The sequence below is a fragment of the Choloepus didactylus genome, chromosome 23 (assembly GCF_015220235.1).
Source record: "Choloepus didactylus isolate mChoDid1 chromosome 23, mChoDid1.pri, whole genome shotgun sequence".
Classification (NCBI taxonomy): domain Eukaryota; kingdom Metazoa; phylum Chordata; class Mammalia; order Pilosa; family Megalonychidae; genus Choloepus; species Choloepus didactylus.
The window spans coordinates 9,791,395-9,814,309 of record NC_051329.1 but is presented as its reverse complement, the minus strand read 5'-3'; the positions used below and the strand labels follow the sequence as shown (position 1 = coordinate 9,814,309).

Sequence of the window (22,915 nt, the reverse complement as noted above, 5' to 3'; positions counted from 1 at the left end):
GTGTCCAAGGTAACACATCAGTAATCAGGTACCTTCACTGGAGGATGGCAAATGGCGTCCGGAAAACCTCTGTTAGCTGGGAAGGCACGTGGCTGGCGTCTGCTCCAAAGTTCTGGTTTCAAAATGGCTTTCTCCCAGGACACCCCCCAATCCGCTGAACTGGGACATAACAGTCTCTTCAACACATGGGGCTGGGAGAACAGGATATCCATATCCAAAAGAATGAAAGAGGACCCCTACCTCACACCCTATACAAAAATTAACTCAAGATGGATCAAAGACCTTAATATAAGAGTCAGTACCATAAAACTCCTAGAAGATAATGTAGGGAAACATCTTCAAGACCTAGCAATAGGAGGTCGCTTCTTAGACTTGTACCTAAAGCACAAGCAACAAAAGAAAAAACAGACAAATGGGAACTCTCAAAATTAAAAGCTTCTGTACCTCAAAGGAATTTGTCAAAAAGGTGAAGAGGCAGCCAACTCAATGGGAGAAAATACTTGGAAACTATGTATCTGATGAGACTGATATCTTATATAGAAAAAGAAATCTTACAACTTAACAACAATAGTATGAACAGCCCAATTATAAAATGGGCAAAAGATATGAAAAGGCATTTCTCCAAAGAAGAAATACAAATGGCTAAAAAACACATGAAAAAATGTTCATCTTCACTAGCTATTAGGGAGATGCAAATCAAGACCACAATGAGATATCTTCTCACACCAATAAGAAAGGCTGCCATTAAACAAACAGGAAACTACAAATGCTGGAGTGAATGTGGAGATATCAGAACTCTTATTCATTACTGGTGGGACTGTATAATGGTACAGCCACTCTGGAAGACAGTTTGGCGGTTCCTCAGAAAACTAGATATTGATTTATCCTACGATCCAGCAATTTCACTTCTTGGTATATGCTGAGAAGATCTGAAAGCAGTGACACAAACAGATATTTGCACACCGATGTTCATAGCAGCACTGTTCACAATTGCCAAGAGATGGAAACAATCCAAATGTCCTTCAAGAGATAAGCGGATAAACAAAATGTGGTGTATATACACAACGGAATACTACGCAGCAGTAAGAAGGTCATGAAACATATGACAACATAGATGAACCTTGAAGACATAATGCTGAGTGAAATAAGCCAGACAGAAAAGGAGAGATACTGTATGTTACCACTAATGTGAACTCTGTGAAAAATGTAAAATAAGTGTCTTATAATGTAGAATATAGGGGACCTACAGATAGGCAGATGCTAGTGACGGGGGAACGATAATCTAATATGTACGGATATGATAATGAAGATGATCTTAATAATATGGGAATGGACAGGTGTCGGGGACGATTAAGGTAGCATGTATAAAATCCACCCTCAGCGATGCCGGAGATATGCAACATGGCCGCTGGGGCTGATGCAATAACGGCTTAAGTTGCCCTCAGCCTTCTTTACGGAAGTGATAGCCGTTGGCGCCTAAGACTCGCGCCTAGAGTGCTAGCTTTACTACCTGCCTTCTACCCCAGCAACAGTAGCCACCAATCCTGTGCTAGCCTTACATCTGCCATCCGCCCTAGCAACAGCAGCCACCAATCCTAGACCGCCACCCGCCCTTGCTAGCCACTCCCCCTCTCTCCTAGAGTATATATGCTCTGCCCTTTCAATAAAATTTTGCAGCTTGATCAGAATCTTTGTCTTGCTGTCATTCCTCGCGTCTCTTGTCCCATACCATTCCTCCCTCGCAGGACTTGGAGCCTTCCGTTGAACGTCCCGCCGGCCGGGACAGACAGGTGTGATTATGGCTCGTTAATGGGACTATAAGTATCAGTGACACATTGAAGGCAAACATGTTCATAAATGGTTGTTTAAAGGCAGGTAACCCACAGAGTAGCACCACAAACCTAAATAAGCATTAGCGTGATATACTTGTAAGGTATGACACTGGTGCAGAGGATTAACAACAGAGTGGTTTGGAAAAACTACCATTACATCTTAATGGCTATATTTAATAGGAATATCTTACCAACTTTATACTAATACTAGGTATAAGTAATTAGCAGCTGATAAGAGCTCTGGGATGTATTAAGTTATGATAATTGCTTAAAGATGAGAGTGATGATGATTGTACAACCAAGTGAAAATAAAGTAAGAAACTGACTGTTTATCTGGGATAGAATATATATTAAGTGAAGTTAGGAACCCACTGCTTTATAAATCAAGCCCTAAACTTGAGGCTTGCTCTTGTGAAATTTAGGGTTGCCTAAGAGGCACCTCCAGGGAACCTCTTTTGTTGCTGAGCTGTGGCCTTTCTCTCTCTAAGCCCAACTCAGCAAATAAATTCATTAACCTCCACCCCCCCATCCCACCCCCGCCCAAAGAGGGACATGACTCCCAGGGCAATGAATCTCCCTGGCAACATGGGATATGAGTCCCAGGAATGAGCCTGACCCTGGCAGCAAGGGATTGAAAATGCCTACTTAACCAAAAGGGGGGAAAAAAAGGAAACCCACAATAGAGTCATGAGGTTATCCTGGAGGTTTCTCTTATGCAAGCTCCAGCTAGACATCCCAAATGGCCACAGTATGCCATGACCTTATCAAAAGTAGTCCCCAAATACCTAGATCCCTACCCGAGATTCTATAAAAGATTTACTCACTAAGTTTTACCTTTCAGAAACTTAAATCCACCAGAGTGTTCCTATACCAGACAAGTCCTAAAACCCAGAGGCGACAGCTTCTTTAAGATCAATTTTCAGATGCAGATCCCCTTCCCCATACTGTCGATACCCCCCTTTCAATATGAACAAGTTAGGGTGCTCACTGCCTAGACACCCCTGAAGATGGAAAAAGAGATTAAGTGAGAGGAAGGGGTAGTAGCAAACAAGATAAGATTTAACAAAGCTCTATGAATACTGAAACTTTATGTAACTATATATATATATATATATATATATATATATATATATATATATATATATACTTTTTTTTTTTTGGATGCTGGGGTGTTGGAATGGCTGGAAGGAGGTAAATGACTTGGTGGAAGTGTAGCCTACAGCATCCTTTGGGATTTGCTCTATAGCTGCCTGTTGAATTGTGCCTTGAAGGTCTTCATCTTTCTGTATACACCTTGTATTGTGTAATAAGGAAAGAACTGAAACTGTGCAACTGTAACCCATAACAATTTTCTGAATTACCTATATGACTGCTTTTTGAGCTGTACATTGAGAGATGACACCTTTCTGTACATATGTCGCATTTTACAATAATGGAAATGACTGAACTTGTGGAATTATGACACATGACATTCTTTGAAATATTGCTTTCTAACTACTTGTGTTTTCATACTTCGAAAGTTATCATTGTAATGTATATACGTTAAAGTTCACAATAAAAATTAAAACAAACAAACAAACAAACAAAGACCTATCTCCTTCCAAAGGGATACCTGGAAGTTTCTGTGATGGCAACTTGCCATTTCTCCTGACAGTGAGCAATGCCACTGAAGATGTGCCTGGCTATTAAAAGCCTTTTCTTAACTAGCAAGACTGTTTGCCAATAAAATTAAAGGAAAATTACAAAAAAATAAAGTTCACGTACCACAAAATTTACCTTTTTGAAGTGTACAATCAGTGGTTTCCAATATATTCACAAGGTAGACCACTATTACCACTATAAAATTCCAGAACATTTTCATCACCCTAAAGAGAAACCCTCGTACCCATTCACATTCAGCCTCTATTCCCCACTCGTCCCAGCCCCTGGCAAACATTAATCTGCTTTCTATCTCTATGGATTTGCCTGTTGTGGACATTTCATATAAATGCAATATAATACGTAATCTTTTGCGACTGGCCTCTTTGATTAGGCATGTTTTGAAGCTTCATCCATGTTGTAGCATGCATCAGTGCTTCATTCCTTTTTATGACTAACATTCCATTGTATGAGTATACTGCATTTTCCTTATCTCTTCATCAGTTGATGGACATATGGGTTGTTCTTACTTTTTGTTTTTTTCCACTATTATGAATAATGCTGCTATGAATATTCATCTACATGTTTTTGTGTGAGCATATGTTTTCAATCCTTTTGGGTATATACCTAGGAGTAGAATTACTGGGTCAAATGGTAGCCCTATTTTTAACATTTTGAGTAACTACAAAAGTATTATAAAATATTCAAAAGTATTATAAAAGTGAGATTTTATAATCTCACCAGCAATGTATGAGAGTTCCAATTTCTCCACATCCTTGCCAACAAATATGTCTGTCTTTTTAAATTTAGCTATCCTAATTGGTGTGAGATGGTATTTCATTGTGATTTTGTTTGCATTTCCCTAATGGTTAATGATACTGAGCATCTTTTCATGCGCTTATTGGCCATTTGAATATCTTCTTTGGAGAAATGTCTATTCCAATCCTTTTCACATTTTTTTAATTGGGAATTTTGTAATTTTATTGTTGAGTTGTAAGAGCACTTTATATATTCTGGATACTAGACCCTTAGCAGATACATGATTTGCAAATATTTTGCCCATTCTCTGAATTGTCTTTTCATTTTGTTTCTGGGGGCGTTTGAAGCACAGAAGTTTTTAATTTTGATGATGACCAATTTACCCATTTTTTTCCTTGACGGTTTGTGCTTTATGCATCATATCTAAGAATTCATTGCCTAATCCAAGGACACAAAAACTTACACTTATGTTTTTATAGAGGAGTTTACTTTTAGCACTTACAGTTAGGTCTGTGCCAGTTTGGATGTATTATGTCCCCCAAAACACCATTATCTTTGATGTAATTTTGTGGGGCAGACATATTATTACTATTGATTAGGTTGGAGCCTTCTGATTGAGTGTTTCCATGGAGATGTGACTCAATCAACTGTCAGTGAAATATTTGATTGGATAATTTCCATGGAGGTGTTACCCTGCCCATTCAGGGTGGGTGTTAATTGGATTACTGGAGTCGTATAAAGGAGTTCACAGACAGAAGGACCTCAAAGCAACTGAGAGTGACATTCTGAACAGGAGCTGTAGCTAAGAGAGGACAAAACACCCCAAGAGCAACATTTTGGAGAACGCCATTCTGAAATGCTACCTGGGAGCAAGCAGACGCCAGCCATGTGCCTTGTGAGCTAACAGAGGTTTTCCAGACACCAGTGGCCATCCTCCAGTGAAGGTACCCTATTGTTGATGCCTTGCCTTGGACACTTTATGGCCTTAAGACTGTAACTTTGTAACCAAATAAACCCCCTTTATAAAAGCCAATCCATTTCTGGTGTTTTGCAAAACACCAGCATTAGCAAACTGGAACAAGGTCTTTGATCCATTTCGAGGTAATATTAGTATATGGTAGGAGGCAGGGTTCCAACTTCTTTTGCATGTGGATTTTCAGTTTTCTCAGCACCTTTTATTGATAAGACTATTCTTTCCCTCATTGAATTGTTTTTGCACATTTGTTGAATAAATTCTTTTTCTTTTAAAACTAAATTCCCATGACTCCTGGGGAGGAATCTAGACCTGGCATCATCAGATGGAGAACATCTTCTTGACCAACAGGGGGATGTGAAAGGAAATGAAATAAACTTCAGTGGCAGAGAGATTCCAAAAGGAGCCAAGAGGTCACTCTGGTGGGCACTCTTACACACAATATAGATAACCCTTTTTAGGTTCTAATGAATTGGAATGGCTAGCAGTACCTGAAACTATCAAACTACAACCCAGAACCCTTGAATCAAGAGGATGAGTGTATAAAAATGGTAGCTTATGAGGGGTGACAATGTGATTGGGAAAGCCATATGGACCACACTCCCCTTTGTCCAGTGTATGGATGCATGAGTAGAAAAATGGGGACAAAAAACAAAAAAAAACAAAAAAAACACACCCAGTGATCTTTTTTATTTTTACTTTAATTGTTCTTTTTCACTTTAATTTTTATTCTTATTACTTTTGTGTTTGTGGTAATGAAAATGTTCAAAAATTAATTTTGGCGATGGACGCACAACTATATGGTGGTACTGTGAACAACTAATTGTACGCTTTGTATGACTGTATGATATGTGAATATATCTCAATAAAATTGAATTATTAAAAAAAAACAAACTAAATTCTCAACGTTGCTCAATAACTGACCACATTTAGTTAAGTATATACCAAAAAAGCAACTGAATGTGATTAAGATGTATATATTTGAAAATCCCAAACTGTAATCAGCAGTTACTTTTACTTTATACATACTGGCTTATATATTGGATAATTTACTATCTTGTGGTGATGGTTTCATGGGTGTATATATATGTCATACTTATCAAATTGTATGCTTTAAATATGTACAGCTTATTGTATGCCCATTGTATCTCAATAAAGCTGTTTAAAAAGAGATAGACTAAGGGCAAGAGTGTAAACGGAATAATCTTCTTTTTTCCTAATCATTTTTCAGGATCTGGTTCTCTGGTTGGGCCTAAGAATGTGTTATCAACGAGTAATGTAGGAAAACTTGTATTTCTACATTCAACATTTCTCTTAACTAACCTCATTCCAAAATATAGTACACAATTTAAATTCAAGATTTGTAAGGATTAGCGGGGATCATTACTACAGAATAAGTATTAATAAGGGCTTGATAATATGTTTTGACTCTATAAAGACAAATAATTTTTAAGTTCTCTTCCAATGAGGATTTAGCAACTGTTTTACTGTATGATTTCAAGTTTACCTTTTCTACATAGAATTTACGCTCTCCCAATTGCACCAAGAAGATTGCAAAGCATTATATAAGTGCTCAATAAATATATGTTACATGAATGAATAAAATCCCACTTCACCTGTCACTACCTATTTTAGTTTCCTATGTTGCTTAAAGCAGATACCATGAAATGGGTTGGCTTAAATAATGGGAATTTATTAGCTTACAGTCTGAGGCTAAAGAGAATGTCCAAATCAAGGCATCCTCAAGGCAATGCTTTCTTCCCAAAGACTGGCTGCCAGTGATCCTTGGCTCCTCTGCCACATGGCAAGGCACATGGCAGCATCTGCTGGTCTCACCCTGCTCTCCCAGGCTTCTTGCTTTCAGTGTCTTCTGTGGCTTTCTCCCTCACAGTGTACCCATTCTGTTTATAAAGGACTCCAGAGTAGGATTAAGTCCCATCCTAAATGAGGTGGGTTGCACCTTAACTGAAGTAGCCTCATCAAAACATCCTACTCACAATGGGTTTACAGTCACAAGAACAAATAAGAACATATTTTTCTGGGGTACAGACAACTTCAAACCACCACACCACCTTTTCCTGGGATCATTTTGGACTGCCTCAGGTGACAGCACTATTCCTCACTCTAACCCAACAATTCCATCTCTAGAGGCAGATGTCCTGTGTTTTGTGCAACTTTTTATTATTCACCTTTTTATATTTGGAAAAACAATGAGGTTGTGTGGCTTAGGAATCTCACCCCAGGAAACGAACTAAAACATGTGCCAATGATCATGCATAGGATCCACAAACTGGAAGCAATCATAGAACAGTTGGGGAAATGATGGCATATAGCCTCTGGGAGAAATAGTCCATAGATTAAACATAATAATTATGACAAGTTTACAGCAACATGGAAAATCAGTGGTGTGAATCAGGGGAGAAAACAGCAAAATTAAACACTGTGATAACAAGCTAAAAGTTTATACACGAGGACTACCAGCTAGAATTTATATTCCAAGAAGGCTGTTAGTTTTGCTTGTTCTGTTCACTGGACAGTGCCTGGCACATGGAAGATACTTTATTATTCATATTTGTTGAATGAATTGATGATGCTAAATATAAAACATACATGAACAAAGGAGAAATTTGGTGGGACTGTTTCCCCACTTTCCCTCTATTTTCCAATTTTCCATAAAGTTGCCATGAAAATTTCTCAGTTAAAAGGACGGCCACAAAAACACCACGCCCTCACCTGGCCCGCAGCTGACGAAGAGGCTCACTAGGTCTAGGGACGTGGCCAGGACTTGCATTCCAGGAGGAGCATTTTCCAGGCTTTGTGGCCCCAGCTAGGAGTCCTCGGTCACCTGATATTCAGGGATGAGTAGGCGGCGCTGGACCTCCTGGCGGGGGCTGTGTGTCTCTCCGCAGCTCCGGGCCCTCCTGATGGGGTTACCCGTTTCCTCCCGATCCCACCTTCCTTAAGAAAGTCACACGTCCTTCCCGGTCCCATCCCCCAAGTGTGGGGAGGTGTCACTCGTCCCCGAGGGAGAGGTCACTCCTTCCCCCGGGCCCCACGTCCCCTGAAGGCGTCCCGCGTTCTCCCCGGCCCTGCCCCCTGCAGGGGGTCCCTCGTCCGGAGGGGGCGGCCGCCACCCCTGCCCGCCGCGGGCCGCGCCGCCTCCTTCCGGGCCCTCCCTCCCCGCGGATAGCGGCGCGCGGGGCGGGGCGGAGGCTGCGGGGCGGGCCGCGGGACCCGGAGCGTCGAGCGCGGGCGGCGGGGCTGCGGGCGGCGGGCCGGGAGCATGGCGGGTTGCTGCCGGCCGCTGGCGGCCTTCCTGTTCGAGTACAACACGCCGCGCATCGTGCTCATCCGCAGCCGGAAAGTGGGGCTCATGAGCCGCGCGGTGCAGCTGCTCATCCTGGCCTACGTCATCGGGTGAGCCCCCGGGGGAGGGGCCGCGGGTGGGGGGCACCACCCAGGGGACACGCCCTCCAGGGCCAGGCGGTGCAGCTGCCCCTCCTGGCCCGAGCCTTCGGGGGGCTCCGGGGGGGACGGCGATCCGAGCCGGCCGCAGCCCCTCACCCCTGGCCGGGATCGCAGCAATTGAGCGGGGTCCCGGAGGCAGGGGGCTGCGTCGAAGCCGCGTTCCATTGGGCAAAACCTGGCTAGACCTTCCCCCTTCACTTCCCATTCTGATCATCTGATCAGAAACGAAGTTTGGGATTTCCACTTGGTTCCTTCTCCGTTTGTAGCTTCCGGTCCCTTCCTTTGAGCAACATATGTTAACCCAAAGATAGTAGAGAGGTCAGACTTCCAGAAAGTTGCTTTGCTTTGGGTCATTCGTCTAGTGCCATGCATGAGTTATTTGAAGTTCAATTCCTTTGTTAGGTGAGGTTGTCGGGTTTTTTTGGTGTGTGTACCTGCCTTAGCCTTATCATTCCCATGCTATCCTCTTATGCTTACATGCGCGCTGCCACCTCCAGTCCTCCCTAAATGTTTTGTTTTGATTAAATGAGCCCATTACAATTCAATAAAACTGGAGGGAGGAAGTGGAAATGACCTTACCAACTGGGCTCACTAAAGTTTCACCTGCCCTGTTAGGGTGTCTGCGGCTGCTGAGCTGGCAGGTGTGTCTGCTGTGTTGTTGCCCTTACTTAAAAGACCTAGTGCAGCAGTCCCCAAACTTTGCACACTGGAACCACTTGGGAATCTTTAAAAACAAACAAACAAAAAAAAAACACGGGTGTCTGACTCCATCCTGAGACCCTCTGAATTTAACTGGTACAGAGTATGACCAGCTCCTCAGGTGATTCCGAAGTGCAGTAAAGTTTGGTAACCACTAACCCAGTGCTTCCCAAACTTACATGATTATGAGGAATTGTCTAAAAATAACAGATTTCCAGTATCCTTCCTGAAGATCCTGATTCTGTAGGGCTGGGGTGGGGCTTAGACACTGTTAACACTGCCCCAGGGGATTCACCTGATTGGGCAGCTTTGGGAAACAGTGGACTTCCAATATGAGTCAGCCCAGCTCCGGCAGGTGCTAACTATATTTAAAAAGATGGCTTTCCGGGTATAGACGGTGCATCAGATCCCCCTGGTCCATCCCCAGTTCTGGATTCATTAAGTCTCAGGGTGAGGTGGTACCACCAACACCAACTCCTCCTTCCCCACCCCCTCGCTGTAACCCATACCCCTTCCCCCATCTCCCTACCCATCCCACCACCCCCCCACCCCAACCCGAGAGTCTGATGTTCCCTTAGTTTTGAGACCTGCCACTAGCCTGTCAACTAAACTCACGTTCCTGGGTTGGACCCAAGGCATGTTTGATCCAGAATTCTTGTGCAGCTTTTTCCTCTTGACTTTGCATGCTCACCTGAATGGGAGTTTATACATACCTTAAAGTATCTGTAAACTTTTGGACTGCAGCTGTACCATACAGCAGCCACTAGTCACATGTGGCCATTTAGCCCTTGAAATACACTTATTCCACATTGAAATGTGCTGTGACTGTAAAATTCACACTGGATTTCCAAGATACAGTACAAAAAAATCATTCATAAATTTTTATATTGCTTACATATTAAAGTAATGTTTTGGATACCATGGGTTAAATAAAATATATTATTCAAATGAATTTTACCTGTTTCTTTTTACTAGAAAATTTTAAATTATACATGTGGTTCACATTTTTTTTCTGTTGGGCAGCACAGCTCTATAGTGTTCTTTATCACATGCTCACTGCCTTGATTATGAGGAATTATAAAATATCAAATACCTTCCTTTTACTCAGAGTGCTTTGGTCAAAACTGAGTCAGGGTCTGAATTAAGGGTGGTTTTTTTTTTTTTAAACTCCTTTCTTAACTTCCTGATCCAGCTCATCCTGGTCAAATTGTCCTCTCTCCTCCCACTGCAACCCTTTCTTCAAAACTCTTTTTGAACACGCAAATTAATATAATTCTCAGTTAGTTGTGTAAGGAGGAAATAATCACATGATGATGACTGGTGTGAAACCATGTGTCCTGAATTTAGTAATTCACTATACTTGGTCATAAAATAATAGTGCTCTTCCTACCGTAAGCCAGGGCTTCTGTGTATCAAACTACAACTAAATGGAAGCTTATGTTGTGGCTTGATTCCTAGAAGCCCTGATGAAGAGGACTTGTCAGGGGGAAAAGCCCATCTCTAGGCTGGGCAACGAATGGAGGAACTGCTCGGGTCACATAAACCAGTAAAAAACAAACCTGAGTCAGTGAATTTCTGAAGTCTCGGTATCAAAGGCTTATAAGGAAGGGGGGAGGATGCTAGTATTTCTTGATTCTAGAAATAGTAACAATAATTGCTAGCAGATGTTTAACAACACGTCTGGTGGGAAAGGGCTCTGATTTGTAGCATTGGCCAATTTCCTCGGTGTAAATACTCCCACCCTGACCCATTTCAGGCTACCAACAGTGACAGGTGTACTTCTGAAAAATTAATGATTGACTTCCTCAAGCTGGTGCCAACAGCTCCAGCACAGGAAGACACTTTTTGAGCACTTGCTCCGTGTCAGTCATTGTTCTGAACATTTGATACGCCCGAATTAACTCATTTAACCTCACAACAATCCGGCAAGGTCTATTATAATTCGCATCTTATACATGGGGAAACTGAAGCATGGGGAGGGTAAGCCACTTGCCCAAAGTTATGCCTATTGAATTGTGGAGCTGAGACTTGAACCTGCATTGTCAGGCTCCAGCCTGTGCTCCAGTGTCTGAACCAGGATGCACTGATGCCTTTATATTTTTCAGGCTGGTAGTAATGTCCACACTTCAGAAGAGAGGAGCATACATGTGACCTGGATTCTTGGGGAAATGGAAAGAAACTACTATAAAAAGTTCCTTGAAAGTTGGGACTCTTTTCTAGAAACAGTATAAGCAAGAAAAAATGTCTCCAGAGTCAGAATGCCTGAGTTCAAATCCTGGCTGCTTCACTCTCTAGCTGTGTGACCTTGGGCAAGTGACTTAACCTCTCTGTGTTATTGTTATCATAGTTTGTATTATCTGTTGGCGATTCCTGCAGGTCATGGTACACTGAAAGTGCTCACACATCTAATGATAAAATTCACTGAGCATTTTCTTTTGCCCATCACTGCACTGAGTGCTCTACCTGCATCATCTCATTTATTTCCCACGACCACCCTGTGGTTTAGATGCTATTATCCCCATTTCTACAGAAGTGGAAATGGAACCCCAGAAGTTAAAGAGCTTTTGGAGAGTCACATAAGTTGGTAAACAGGCTGTGGACTTTCATCTCTGGCCTTCAGAGGCTCCCCGGCATCAATTCAAAACACCAAATCCTAATGGCAATTTGAGAGGCCTCTCTTATTTTCTAGATGGGTGTTTGTGTGGAAAAAGGGCTACCAAGAAATAGACTCGGTGGTCAGCTCAGTTACAACCAAGGCCAAGGGCATAGCTGCGACCAACTCTTCCTACATTGGATTCCGGATCTGGGATGCGGCAGATTATGTGATTCCAGTTCAGGTATGTCCCCCTCCAAGACCTTGGTCTAACACTGAAGTCTTTACTTAGCTCCTTTCTCTTGACTGACTTTGCCTACTTGATGAGTGATCCGCATGGCCAAAGTTCCAACATCACTGATGCCCAGACTCATTGTTTTTGACCAAGAAAGCAGTGCAGGCAGATCTGGTTTTGGCTTAGGTCCTTCTTAGTTTCCTAGGGCTTCTGTAACAAAGTACCACAAACTGGGTGGTTTAAAACAACCGAAATTCATTCTCTCACTATTCTGGAGGCTAGAGGTCTGAAATCAAGGCGGCAGCAGGGTCAGGCTTGGGAAGAATCCTTCTTGCCTCTTCCAGCCTCTGGTGGCCCCAAGCTTTCCTTGGCTAGTGTCAGCATCACTCCCATCTGCTTCGTCTTCTCATGGCCATCTCTGTCGGTGTCTCTGTCTAAATTTCCCCTTCTTATAGAGACACCAGTCACATTGGGTTTAGGCCCCACTGTACTCCAGTATGACCTCGTCTTAACCAATTCCATCTGCAGCAACCCTGGAGATTCTGAGATACTGGGTGTTAGGACTTCAACACTGATTTTTTTTGGGGGGGCACAAGTTAGCCCATAACAGGGTCTCACAAGTATTACCCAGATGGCAGCAGTTCTTCAGCTCTAACACACGGCTGCTTAAAAAGGGAAGCTTTCCATATGGATAGCTTGATCTGTCTCAAGCCCTTGAAGAAGAGAAAGCAAATGTCTTAAGTCCTGAGAAAAGTTCGGGTGGAAGCATCCACTCCTTTTCACTATTGGTATTTGCTTTTCTGTTGTAAATCCAGAAGGTAAATTTTTCCAGACATCGAAAAACTGAGAAGGAAATAGACATACCCACATAAGATCCCATCAGGAACAAAGAGAAAGGAAGAAATAGTTGGATGTGGCAACCTAGACGCCAGTCTATTAATTCTCAAAGCTCCAAGTTAAATATTGACTCTCTTTGGCCGTGGTGATGACTCCGCTCCTTGGTGCACGGCAAACCTGGACATAACCCTGCAGATGGCTTATGTGCCTGGGTGACCCAGCAGAGATAAACTGCCAGTTCTTGGCTTGGAGCTCTGTGAGGGCAAACAAGGTCTTCAGACACTCTTTCTTTCTTCGAGTGGACTCATTCCCCCCACTGCCATCTCACTGTCTTGTAGGGTGCCCAGAGAGCAGGGAAAGCTAATGAGCCATTGGGGACAAATGGAACAGGAATCAGTAGCTGCTAGCACAGGCTGGCTCAGCAGAGAGTGAGCAGCTGCCAAGGAAGGCACAGCCTCGTCCTCACTAGCCCTGGGAATATCGCACGCAGGATGTTTACTTGAACCAAGGAAAGGTACAAGCCTTCTTGCTTTGATCCTCCATGGAAAGGAAGATCCGGTAACTCTGCCTTCCATGGCGGATCTGAGCTGGGACTGTGGGTGTTCTGTAGAGCTCTCTTCTTAAAGTCTTTCTGCTTCTCTGTAGATAGATCACAGATGTCCATTTGCACCACATTTACTTGGATCATGTCCAGATTGGAAGTTCTCTAAATTTTGAATAGATACAGAGCAGGAAACAAAAAGTAGACCACACTGCATTATTGGAGTCTAACTCAGGAGAGAGTCTTAGGAGCAGCCTCTATGTGCACCACATAGGGATGCATTCATTCACTGAGCATCTGGGAACGTGACGGGGGCAGGCTCAGGCCTCACGTCACATCTGCAAGCCCCCCTTGTGTCCATTTCCTTGTTTTCCAACATGGTTTGTTCTAGACCTTTCTTTGAAAGATTCCAGCTACTCCCAGAGCTTGTGCCACCTTTTCAGACCTGGGGTGGGGACATCTATATACCCTTTGGTTCCCAAGTTACCCTGATGGCACAGATGGCTCCCAGTGCTGACTCATCTCTTCGTAGGCTATGAAATGCTCAGAGAAAGCTTCTGGCATTTTCCTTTAAAGCGCCAGTGCCCAGTGAAGGGGTGGTTTCGACTTGAATCTTTTGGGATCTTTGTCTTTTGTTCCTTACATTGTGAGGTCATCATTAGCAGTTCTTCAGCATCACCCCCATTGAATTGTCCTCCAGAAACTCGAAATCAATCATTTGGCACCTCTATACCTAACAGGAGAAAACAGAACCTTCTCAGATGGAGAAGTCTCCATTGCTGACCCCGACTGGGTTCATCTCTAGAATGTTTTATTTACTTATTTTTATTCCAGTTGGGGGGTGAGAGGGACACAGCCAAATCTGAGAGCTTTGAGGTATAGTGTTTTCATACCTCTGAGGTTACCTGGTTGGCAGAGGATGTACTGAGCAATCATGGGCTCTTTTCCCTCAACAAGTCAACAGGCTTTATTGAATAACCATTCAGGTTCTAGGCTGTCTTAGTAGAGAACAGAGAACTATAAGATCAGTTTGCTAAGTCCTTTTCTGCAGGGCCTGTGGGACAAGGTTTTCCCTTATTAAATGAATGTCTGGCTTTCTTTTGAGGAATAATGTGGCAGCACCCTGTCTTCTCCCCCCACTCTGCAGGAGGAGAACTCCCTCTTTATCATGACCAACATGATTATCACCAAGAACCAAAGCCAGGGCATCTGTCCAGAGGTAGGTGGCTTCTCGGCTTCCCAGGCCACGCTCTTCATGCCTGTCCGGCTAGGTGTGGGGCTGGGCTATGTGGCATTTGTTGCAGTTGTTCTGCATTTTCCAGGTTCCAGATGAAACCACTGTGTGTGAGTCAGATGCCAACTGTACCTCTGGCTCCGTCAGCACCCACAGCAGTGGTAGGTGCATGCAGCCATAACGCAGGGCAGAAGCTTAGCCTGGGGGGTGGGGGCAGCGTCTGCTGAGATTAGCCTCCCTATGGGTCTTCCCTGATAGAGAATTCTCAGGGATAAAGAAGCCCCCACATGCCCCAGTGCCTTCACATGACATCAAGTGAGCCTGATGTCAAGATTGGACCCCAGAACCCTCTCTGCATTCACATCTTTCACATGAGCACCAGAATCCAACCCTGATCTTGTTCTGTGGCTTGGCCCTGAAATTGGCAAAGCAGAGATGCATGTAGGACTCAGGCAACTGTCTTCCTCTGATTCTAATTTTGGGCAGTATCTAAATCCCACAATTGGAATGCCTCGAGATTGATCACAGAGGAGACCATGGTGAGTTTCCACTCTCTGCTTGAAGAAGGTGCCCTTCCTTGCCTCGATAGGAAATAGCAGACCCCGCAGATGTGTGTCTCCCTCTCCCATCTAGGAGTGGCCACTGGAAAATGTGTGTGGTACAACAAGACCGTGAAGACGTGCCAGGTGGCCGCATGGTGCCCAGTGGAGCACGACCTGAATGTGCCGAAGTGAGTCCTGCCTGGGGGCAAGGTTTGCCCTAAACGGTGGTTCTGGGCCAGGGGGCGGTGGCAGGGGAGCTCAGTGCCCTTGGTGTCTCCAGGGCAGCATGGCAGCTGCCACATGCAGGTTACCCCTGATGAGGGTGCAGATGACCTACCTGTGTATTTGAACTCTTTGTCAGTAACAAGTGACTGACAGGAAGCAGCACATGTGCACACACACAGACACAAGCAGCAGGGACAGTATATTGGTTCAGCTAACCAAAAAGATCCGAGCTTCACTAGATCCGGGGCTCAAAGGACGGTGTTGAGGTCTCCACTCCTTGCCCTTACTTTCCTCCATGTTGCTTCAACTGCCAAACCTATGGGGGGCACCCGGGAGGCAGCTCTAGGTTTGCATCCCCCTCCAAGGCCACATCTCCTTTCCCAGTTGTCCATGGAGATTCTAGACCTTTCTTGTCCTGACATCATCAGCCCATCCTGAACCCATCACTATGGCTGGCAGTAGATTTAGTTTATTGGTTTGGTCATCTGTCACATGCCCACCTCTGGAGCTAGCGGTGAGGTTAGCTCCACCCAGATGATGCAGGTTGAAAGTAGGGAAGGTTTGGATTTGGGGTTCTGTTGCCACCAAAAAAGGGGATCAGAGGCTAGGCAAGAAAATCAGAAATGTCTACTAAAGTGTATTTTATAAACTAGAGCAGGTTCAAGGTTGCCCTAGAATATCGTTCTTCCCAGTGGTGATCTGTTGTGCTTTTAGGGGGTGGAGTTAGAGGCAACGCTCAGGGAATTACCTGCATCCCTGGCCTGGATATGCCCAGGGTGCAGGTAGCTATGTGAGCCTCATCCTAGGTGTGATGGGACCGCAGAAACGGTTGTGAGCCACTGGTTTAGAGATTACTGAAAGCAGCAGCTCAACTAGGGAAGGAAGCCCTCAAAGAAAAGGAATCCTAGCATTTTAGAGCTGGAAAGGCCCTTAGGAATCAGCACCATCCAATACAGGGTCCTTAGCCACGTGTGTCTATCGAGCATGTGAAAGGTGGCCCGTCCAAACAGATGCGCTGTCAGCATAAAATACACCCTGGATTTCAAAGACTTAGTATGAAAAAAAATGTGTGCTATCTCATTGATTATATTTTATATTGATCCCATGTCGAAGTGATATTTTGGATACACTGGATGTATAAAAATTAATTCCTCCATCAGTGATTCAATGGATAAACAACATGTGGTCTATCCATACAATGGAATATTTATTCGGCCACAAAAATTAATGGAATTCTGATCCATGCTACATCGTGGATGAACCTAGAAAACATTATGCTGAGTGTAATTACCCAGACACAAAAGAACAAATATTGTATGATTCCATTTATATGAAATACCAAAATAGGTAAATCCATAGATAGAAGGAAAACAGATTGGTGGTTTCCAGGGAATGGGGAGTGCCTGCTTAATGGATACAGGGTTTTCCTATTGGGGTGATGAGAATGTTTTGGAATAGAGGTGGTGAACTGTGAATTCACTAAATTGTGAATGCAATAAATGCCAATAAATTGTTCACTTTAAAATGGTTGATTTTATGCTGTGACATACTAATTAAAAAAAAAAGTTAAAAAACCATTTCCTCTATTTCCTTTTGCTTTTTAATGTGGCTCCTAGGGAATTTTAAATCACAGTTGGACCCCCATTTGTGTCCCACATTGCATTTCTACCACACAAGCGCTCTTGCAAGAGCTAACCCTGAGCCACACAGGGAGGAAGATCTTCCCATTTCAATTCACGTCATCGGCCCCTCAGATTATCTCTAGAGGAGCAAATTCTGGTTTTAGAGGAGCAAATCCTGGTTTGAGGTTGGCGTGTCTTTAACACCTTTCTAACACTTGCTAATGTCCATTTCTTACAAACAGCAAGGTCCAGGTCAGCACCGTGGGCTAACAAGAATATTCACTACAACCTGTAGTAACATTATTTTGATTTCATCCTATTTATTTGAACAATGACCTCAGACTTGTGGCAAATTATACTTTCTGTAGTCATGAGGTCAAGTTTCATTCATTATAGAACTGATGTCAAGAAAAAACTGAGTTGCTCCTTAAGAATATTCCACGCGTAAGAGGCACACAGATATGGGGGAGACCCTAAGATACAGAAAAGGACAGAAGTTTGGAAAACCTTGGTGATTGGTGGCGCGGAATGGGGACATTCGTCATGGTCAAGGTCTTTACTTGCGGGCAGTGCCCCCGGGCCCACCCCCTCCCAGCTCTCCTGGGCCTGGCCCTGTGCCTTGCTCTTATCTCTGTGCTGGGAAGGACCGGTTTTGTTTCTAAGTGTCAGAGTCCAGCCACACTGAGGGAGGTGCGGTCTCCAAGCATCAGAGTCTCCCGGAGAAACCTGCCATAGCAGCGGGGTCCCCCTGGGGAAAGATTTGACTCGGGGCAGCCAGGAGCTGACGTGGCGCATGCAGAAGAGGCGCCGCAGGAGCAAGCTTCTTGCATGCTTTAGAGAAGGGGTCAGGATCCAGCGTGTTGGTTAATGTACCTTTGTCTTGGACTTGTAAAACCAGCTCCGCGGAACATTCCCAAGAGCACCCGAGAGCCAACAGCTGTGGCTGCCTAGTGTCCAGGGAGGCCAGGAGACACCACTTCTCATTTGTTATGCCTCAGCTCCTTAAATTCCCATAGAATTCCAGGATATTATATATTATATATATTTTATATATTATAAATATTTCTTATATATAAGAAATTTCTTCTATATGCTATGTATTTTCTTTTTTTTCCAATTTTGTTGAGATATAGTCACATACCATGCAGTCATACAAAGCGTACAATCAGTTGTGTCCATCACCAAAACTAATTTTTGAACATTTTCATTACGACACACACAAAAGTAATAAAAATAAAAATTAAAGTGAAAAAGAACAGTTAAAAAAGAACACTGGGTGCTTTTTTTTTTTTGCCCCCATTTTTCTACTCATCCATCCATACACTGGACAAAGGGGAGTGTGGTCCACATGGCTTTCCCAATCACATTGTCACCCCTCGTAAGCTATGTTTTTATACAATTGTCTTCAAGATTCAAGAGTTCTGGATTGTAGTTTGATAGTTTCAGGTATTCACTGCTAGCTATTCCAATTCATTAGAACCTAAAAAGGGTTGTCTATATTGTGCGTAAGAGTGCCCACCAGAGTGACCTCTTGGCTCCATTTGGAATCTCTCAGCCACTGACACTTATTTCATTTAATTTCACATCATATTTACTAATAAAAGATCCTAAAATTTTTTTAATATTTCTAAAATATCACATAAGTATGTGTCTGTTTATTTGTATTTTTATTTACGTTATACTTTTTTTCAGACCCGCCGTTTTAGGGGCCGCAGAAAACTTCACCATTTTGGTCAAGAACAACATCCTATATCCCAAATTTAACTTCAGCAAGTGAGTGGGGCCGGGCGGGCGGGTTCCCCAGCCCCTCCGAGGTCTCCCTTCCTCCTACTTTCCTGCTTCCTCCCGGCTTTAGGAGGAATATCCTCGCCACCATCAACTCCACCTACCTCAAATCCTGCATTCACGACGTGAAAACGGATCCCCTGTGCCCCATATTCCGCGTGGGCAAGATTGTGGCGAGCGCCGGCCACAGCTTCGCGGACATGGCCGTGGCGGTAGGTGAGGCCCTCGCCCCTCTCGCCCCTCTCGCCCCGCGGCCGCCTCGCCCGAGAGCGGGCTCCGAGCAACGCCGGCCCCGTTTCCACCCCGGGACCCGCAGGGCGGCGTCATGGGCATCCAGGTCAACTGGGACTGCAACCTGGACAGAGCCGCCGCCCACTGCCGGCCCAAGTACTCCTTCCGCCGCCTCGACACCCCCGACGCGGACCACAACGTGTCTCCCGGCTACAACTTCCGGTGGGCGTGAGCCTGGGCCCTCGCGCCCGGGGCGGGGGTAGAGGGCGCCGCGTGACTTCCTCCCCACGCGGTATCCGTGCCCACCGGAGACCAGCGCTCGGGCCGCGCGGCCCAGGGCAGGCCGGCGCTCGCCACGCCCAGGTCGGCAGAGCGTCCTCAGCCGGGCCTTGAACCCGCGGCGCCCTGGCCCTTCGCTGCCCCAGGGAGCAGGCTGCTTTCCAAGCGGCTGACTTGGACTTGCTTGGCTTTCTAGTGGCGAGCATATCTGCCCACTAGCTTTGAGGGCCCGGTGACCTTGCGCTACTCCAGTCCAAAGGCCTCTGGCCTGGCCCAGGGATTGGTTTCTCAAAGGCTGAACCAACCCCGGGAATCTCCAGCGGGCAGGGAATACTGGTTTTAGCCTCAGAAAAGGCGGTCGATGGTACTTCCTGGCTGTAAACGCTGGTGATCTAATGAGAGGGCCAGGGGCCAAGTCTTGTTTGCCATTTCCTTGCGGCAGCAGATATGCAGCCATGTCCATTTTCAGGTGCCCTTTGTTCCGTTTTTCACACCTGTAGAGGCTCTTAAGAGACAATGCAGCTAGGCCAATGGTCTTTTGTGTTGCATTTATCTCCCTCTAGTGGCAACATTTGGAGTCAAATATAGGAAATCTCTAATTGCAGGATTACTAGTCCTTTCTGCTCACTAATAATAGGGCAGATTCTTGAATTTTTTTTTCCTAGTAGGGGATTAGACTTGTGTTGATCCATCTCTGGTGTCACTCAGTTCTTGCAGAAACCATTGTGGAGAGCCTCAGGTGTGGGTTGGAACCCCAGAACAGAGAAAAGCCGATAGGACCCTCAGGAGAAAGGCACCATCTCCTTAACCATCACCAGCATCAGGCCCCACCTAAGTTTCCCAGGCCGCGGAGGTGACATGGAAGTTGTGGGCCAGCCAGATCACGGGTCTAGGGCTTAAGTTCCTAGTGGACCACCTGTATAACCTGGGGTAGCAAGTGGTAGCTTGGGTCAACAGTTCTTTTAAAAAAGTGTCTGGTGCTGATGCTCTGGGTTTCGTGGTTGGCTCAGGCCTGCATCCTCAAACCAGTCTTGGAGATGGCTGCTGGCTGGTCACAGTCACGGTGGCCAGAGTCTCCTTGAGAGAGGCAGGTGGCTCAGGCCTGGCAGGAAGGATATTCTGAGTGAGAGTTTCCAGCTTAAGCCATAGGGACAGTCTTGTAGGCAGCTACAGTGGGGACAGCCAGTGTTCCAGAGCGTCCGCTCTGTGGGACCTGGCACCCTCCCCGTCCGACACAGGCCAGCCTCCTGCTCCTCAGTCCACCGTGGCTGGCAGAGATCCCGAGGTGCTCGAGCTTAGTCTGTTGAGCGGGCTGAGAGGCCTTCAGCCAGTGCCAAGCTCTCCGGGGCCATGGGTGAGGTTTGCTCCAACAGCCCAGTCCCTGGGACCCGGCACAGTAAAATCACCCACCTGTCCTGCTCTAGCCCAGGCCGGGTTCCTCTGATCTGCCCTCCTTTCCTCCCAGGTTCGCCAAGTACTATAACGACCTCTCTGGTTCTGAATACCGGACCCTCATCAAGGCATACGGCATCCGGTTCGACATCATCGTGTTTGGAAAGGTGCCCTTGCTGACCCCACTGTCGGCTCTCGCTCTGACCCAGCGGTCCTCCTTAGGCTGGCCAGGGCAAGGGCCCCTCCCCACCCTCTTTCTGTTGTCACCTGCCCAATGGCAATTTTTTTCTCCTTGTCTTTTGCAGGCTGGGAAATTTGGCATCATCCCCACCCTGATCAACATTGGCTCGGGCTTGGCGCTCCTAGGGGTGGTGAGTAACGGACACTTTCACATTTAGCTCCCCTAGGGCCAGGCCATCCCTCATAGTAATGAGCACAGTGATGCAAGACCTTTGGCTGCCATCCTCGTTCTAGACTTGTTTCTATGACCCCTCCTTCCCTCCCCTTCTCCAAGACTGCGCCCCTCAGGCCAAGCCCTCTCCTGAGACGGAGGTGCCTTTCCCTTCCAGTTAGAGATTCCAGGCTCCTGGGAAGGGGCGCTAACTGAATAACAGGGGCAGGGCATCCCACCTCACTTGTTCTCCCCTGTGCTGACTGCAGGGGACAGTGCTGTGTGACATCATAGTCCTCCACTGCCTGAAGAAAAGATACTACTATCAGGAGAAGAAATATAAATATGTGGAGGATTATGAAAAGGTAGGCCCCGCCCTGAGCTGCCAGCAGCCCCTTTGATGGGAGAGCCTCATCCCTGGACCTGATCTGGGGTGAGGTCCTTCTCCAAAGGCCATTACCTAATTTTAGCATGCCACGAACCCAGCCAGTCACACACCAGGCTCCCAGCTGCTCCATCTGTGGACTACCTGTACCAGAATTTACTTCATACTTGCCTTTCCATGGATACACTTTTTAATTTTAGCCTCATTGTGATTAGCGTCATCTCAAGTTAGTTTTGATGATGGATATTAGGAGAAATCTATGTCCATGCATGCCAGGAGGGGTTGGGGACCAGGCTTTAAGTTCACAGCACTAAGCCCACCCTGATCATGCTCACCTGTGTGCAGGACACCATGGGTGTGCACTTACCTGCTCACATGTCTTTGCAGGGCCTTCATGGTGAGACAGACCAATGATGGCCACTCAACTGGGGCTCCCACGGCCCTCATCAAGGCACAGTGAGAAGGGAGAGGAGCTGCCCGTTGCAAACCCAGGGAAAATCCGATCCACATTGGGCCTCCACTCCACAAGTTGCCTAGGTTTCCAGCAGCTCCTGTTTCATGTGTAGGATTTGTTTGCCTGCTCTGCGGAGTAGGTCACCGGCTGTCCTTTGCCAGTCCCCTCTGTTGTTCCTGCGGCCTAGGGTGGCTGCATGGAGCCCTGGCCCGAGGTCAGTCTTGCTACTGGGGCTTCCCGGGCTGGGGTCTCTCCAGAGGCTCTCAGGCTGCTCTCGTCAGAAGCCCATCAGAAGCTCGCTCCAGCCTGCTATGACACATCCTGGCCTCTCCGGCACTGCCACCCTGTTCACGCACTAAGACGAGAAGGCCACCCGGGCTGTGGGCCATGCCCGGGCTGCCACTTCTCTCCGGGATGAGGCTCTGACCATGCAATCACGGGCTGAGTTAGGAAAATTTCCCCTTTGAGAAGAGCTATGTTGATATAATTAAGGACCAAACATTAAAAACCTAAAGATGTTCTCGATCCTCTGTATTGTTTCATAATTTGTGCTAGAACTTTCCTTCCTACTCTTTTACCTTGACCATTAAATCCATTTGTCACCCCAGCTCATTGTGCTTAGAAAAGGTTCTTGAAACACTCCCCCACAACTTGAATCTTCTTTCAAAGGCTTAAGAATGTTAATCCTCATCAGGTTCTGTTCCTATAGAATTTACATAATTTTCTTTTTTTTTCTAGTGGCTTCTTTTCTTGCCTCTGCCTTCATTTTTTACATAAAATTGCAATAATACATTAAGGGC

At 45.6% G+C, this 22,915-nt stretch overlaps 1 protein-coding gene across 2 annotated transcripts; it reads left to right on the top strand.

Moving 5' to 3' along the window:
- Window positions 1-8,438: 8,438 nt before the first annotated feature.
- P2RX4 (purinergic receptor P2X 4) lies at window positions 8,439-22,640 on the top strand. 2 transcript variants are annotated; one of them, XM_037817234.1, is made up of 12 exons: window positions 8,444-8,619; window positions 12,059-12,206; window positions 14,723-14,794; window positions 14,898-14,970; window positions 15,443-15,539; window positions 18,891-18,971; window positions 19,054-19,195; window positions 19,300-19,436; window positions 20,959-21,052; window positions 21,191-21,256; window positions 21,546-21,641; window positions 22,049-22,640. In XM_037817234.1, the coding sequence occupies exons 1-12, from the start codon at window positions 8,486-8,488 to the stop codon at window positions 22,073-22,075; spliced, it is 1,167 nt and encodes a 388-aa protein (XP_037673162.1). In that variant the 5' UTR covers window positions 8,444-8,485; the 3' UTR covers window positions 22,076-22,640. The 2 variants fall into 2 exon arrangements, with proteins under 2 accessions (XP_037673164.1, XP_037673162.1); XM_037817236.1 differs by lacking the exons at window positions 19,300-19,436; window positions 20,959-21,052 and having other exon boundaries at window positions 8,439-8,619.
- The last annotated feature ends 275 nt before the right edge of the window (window positions 22,641-22,915 follow it).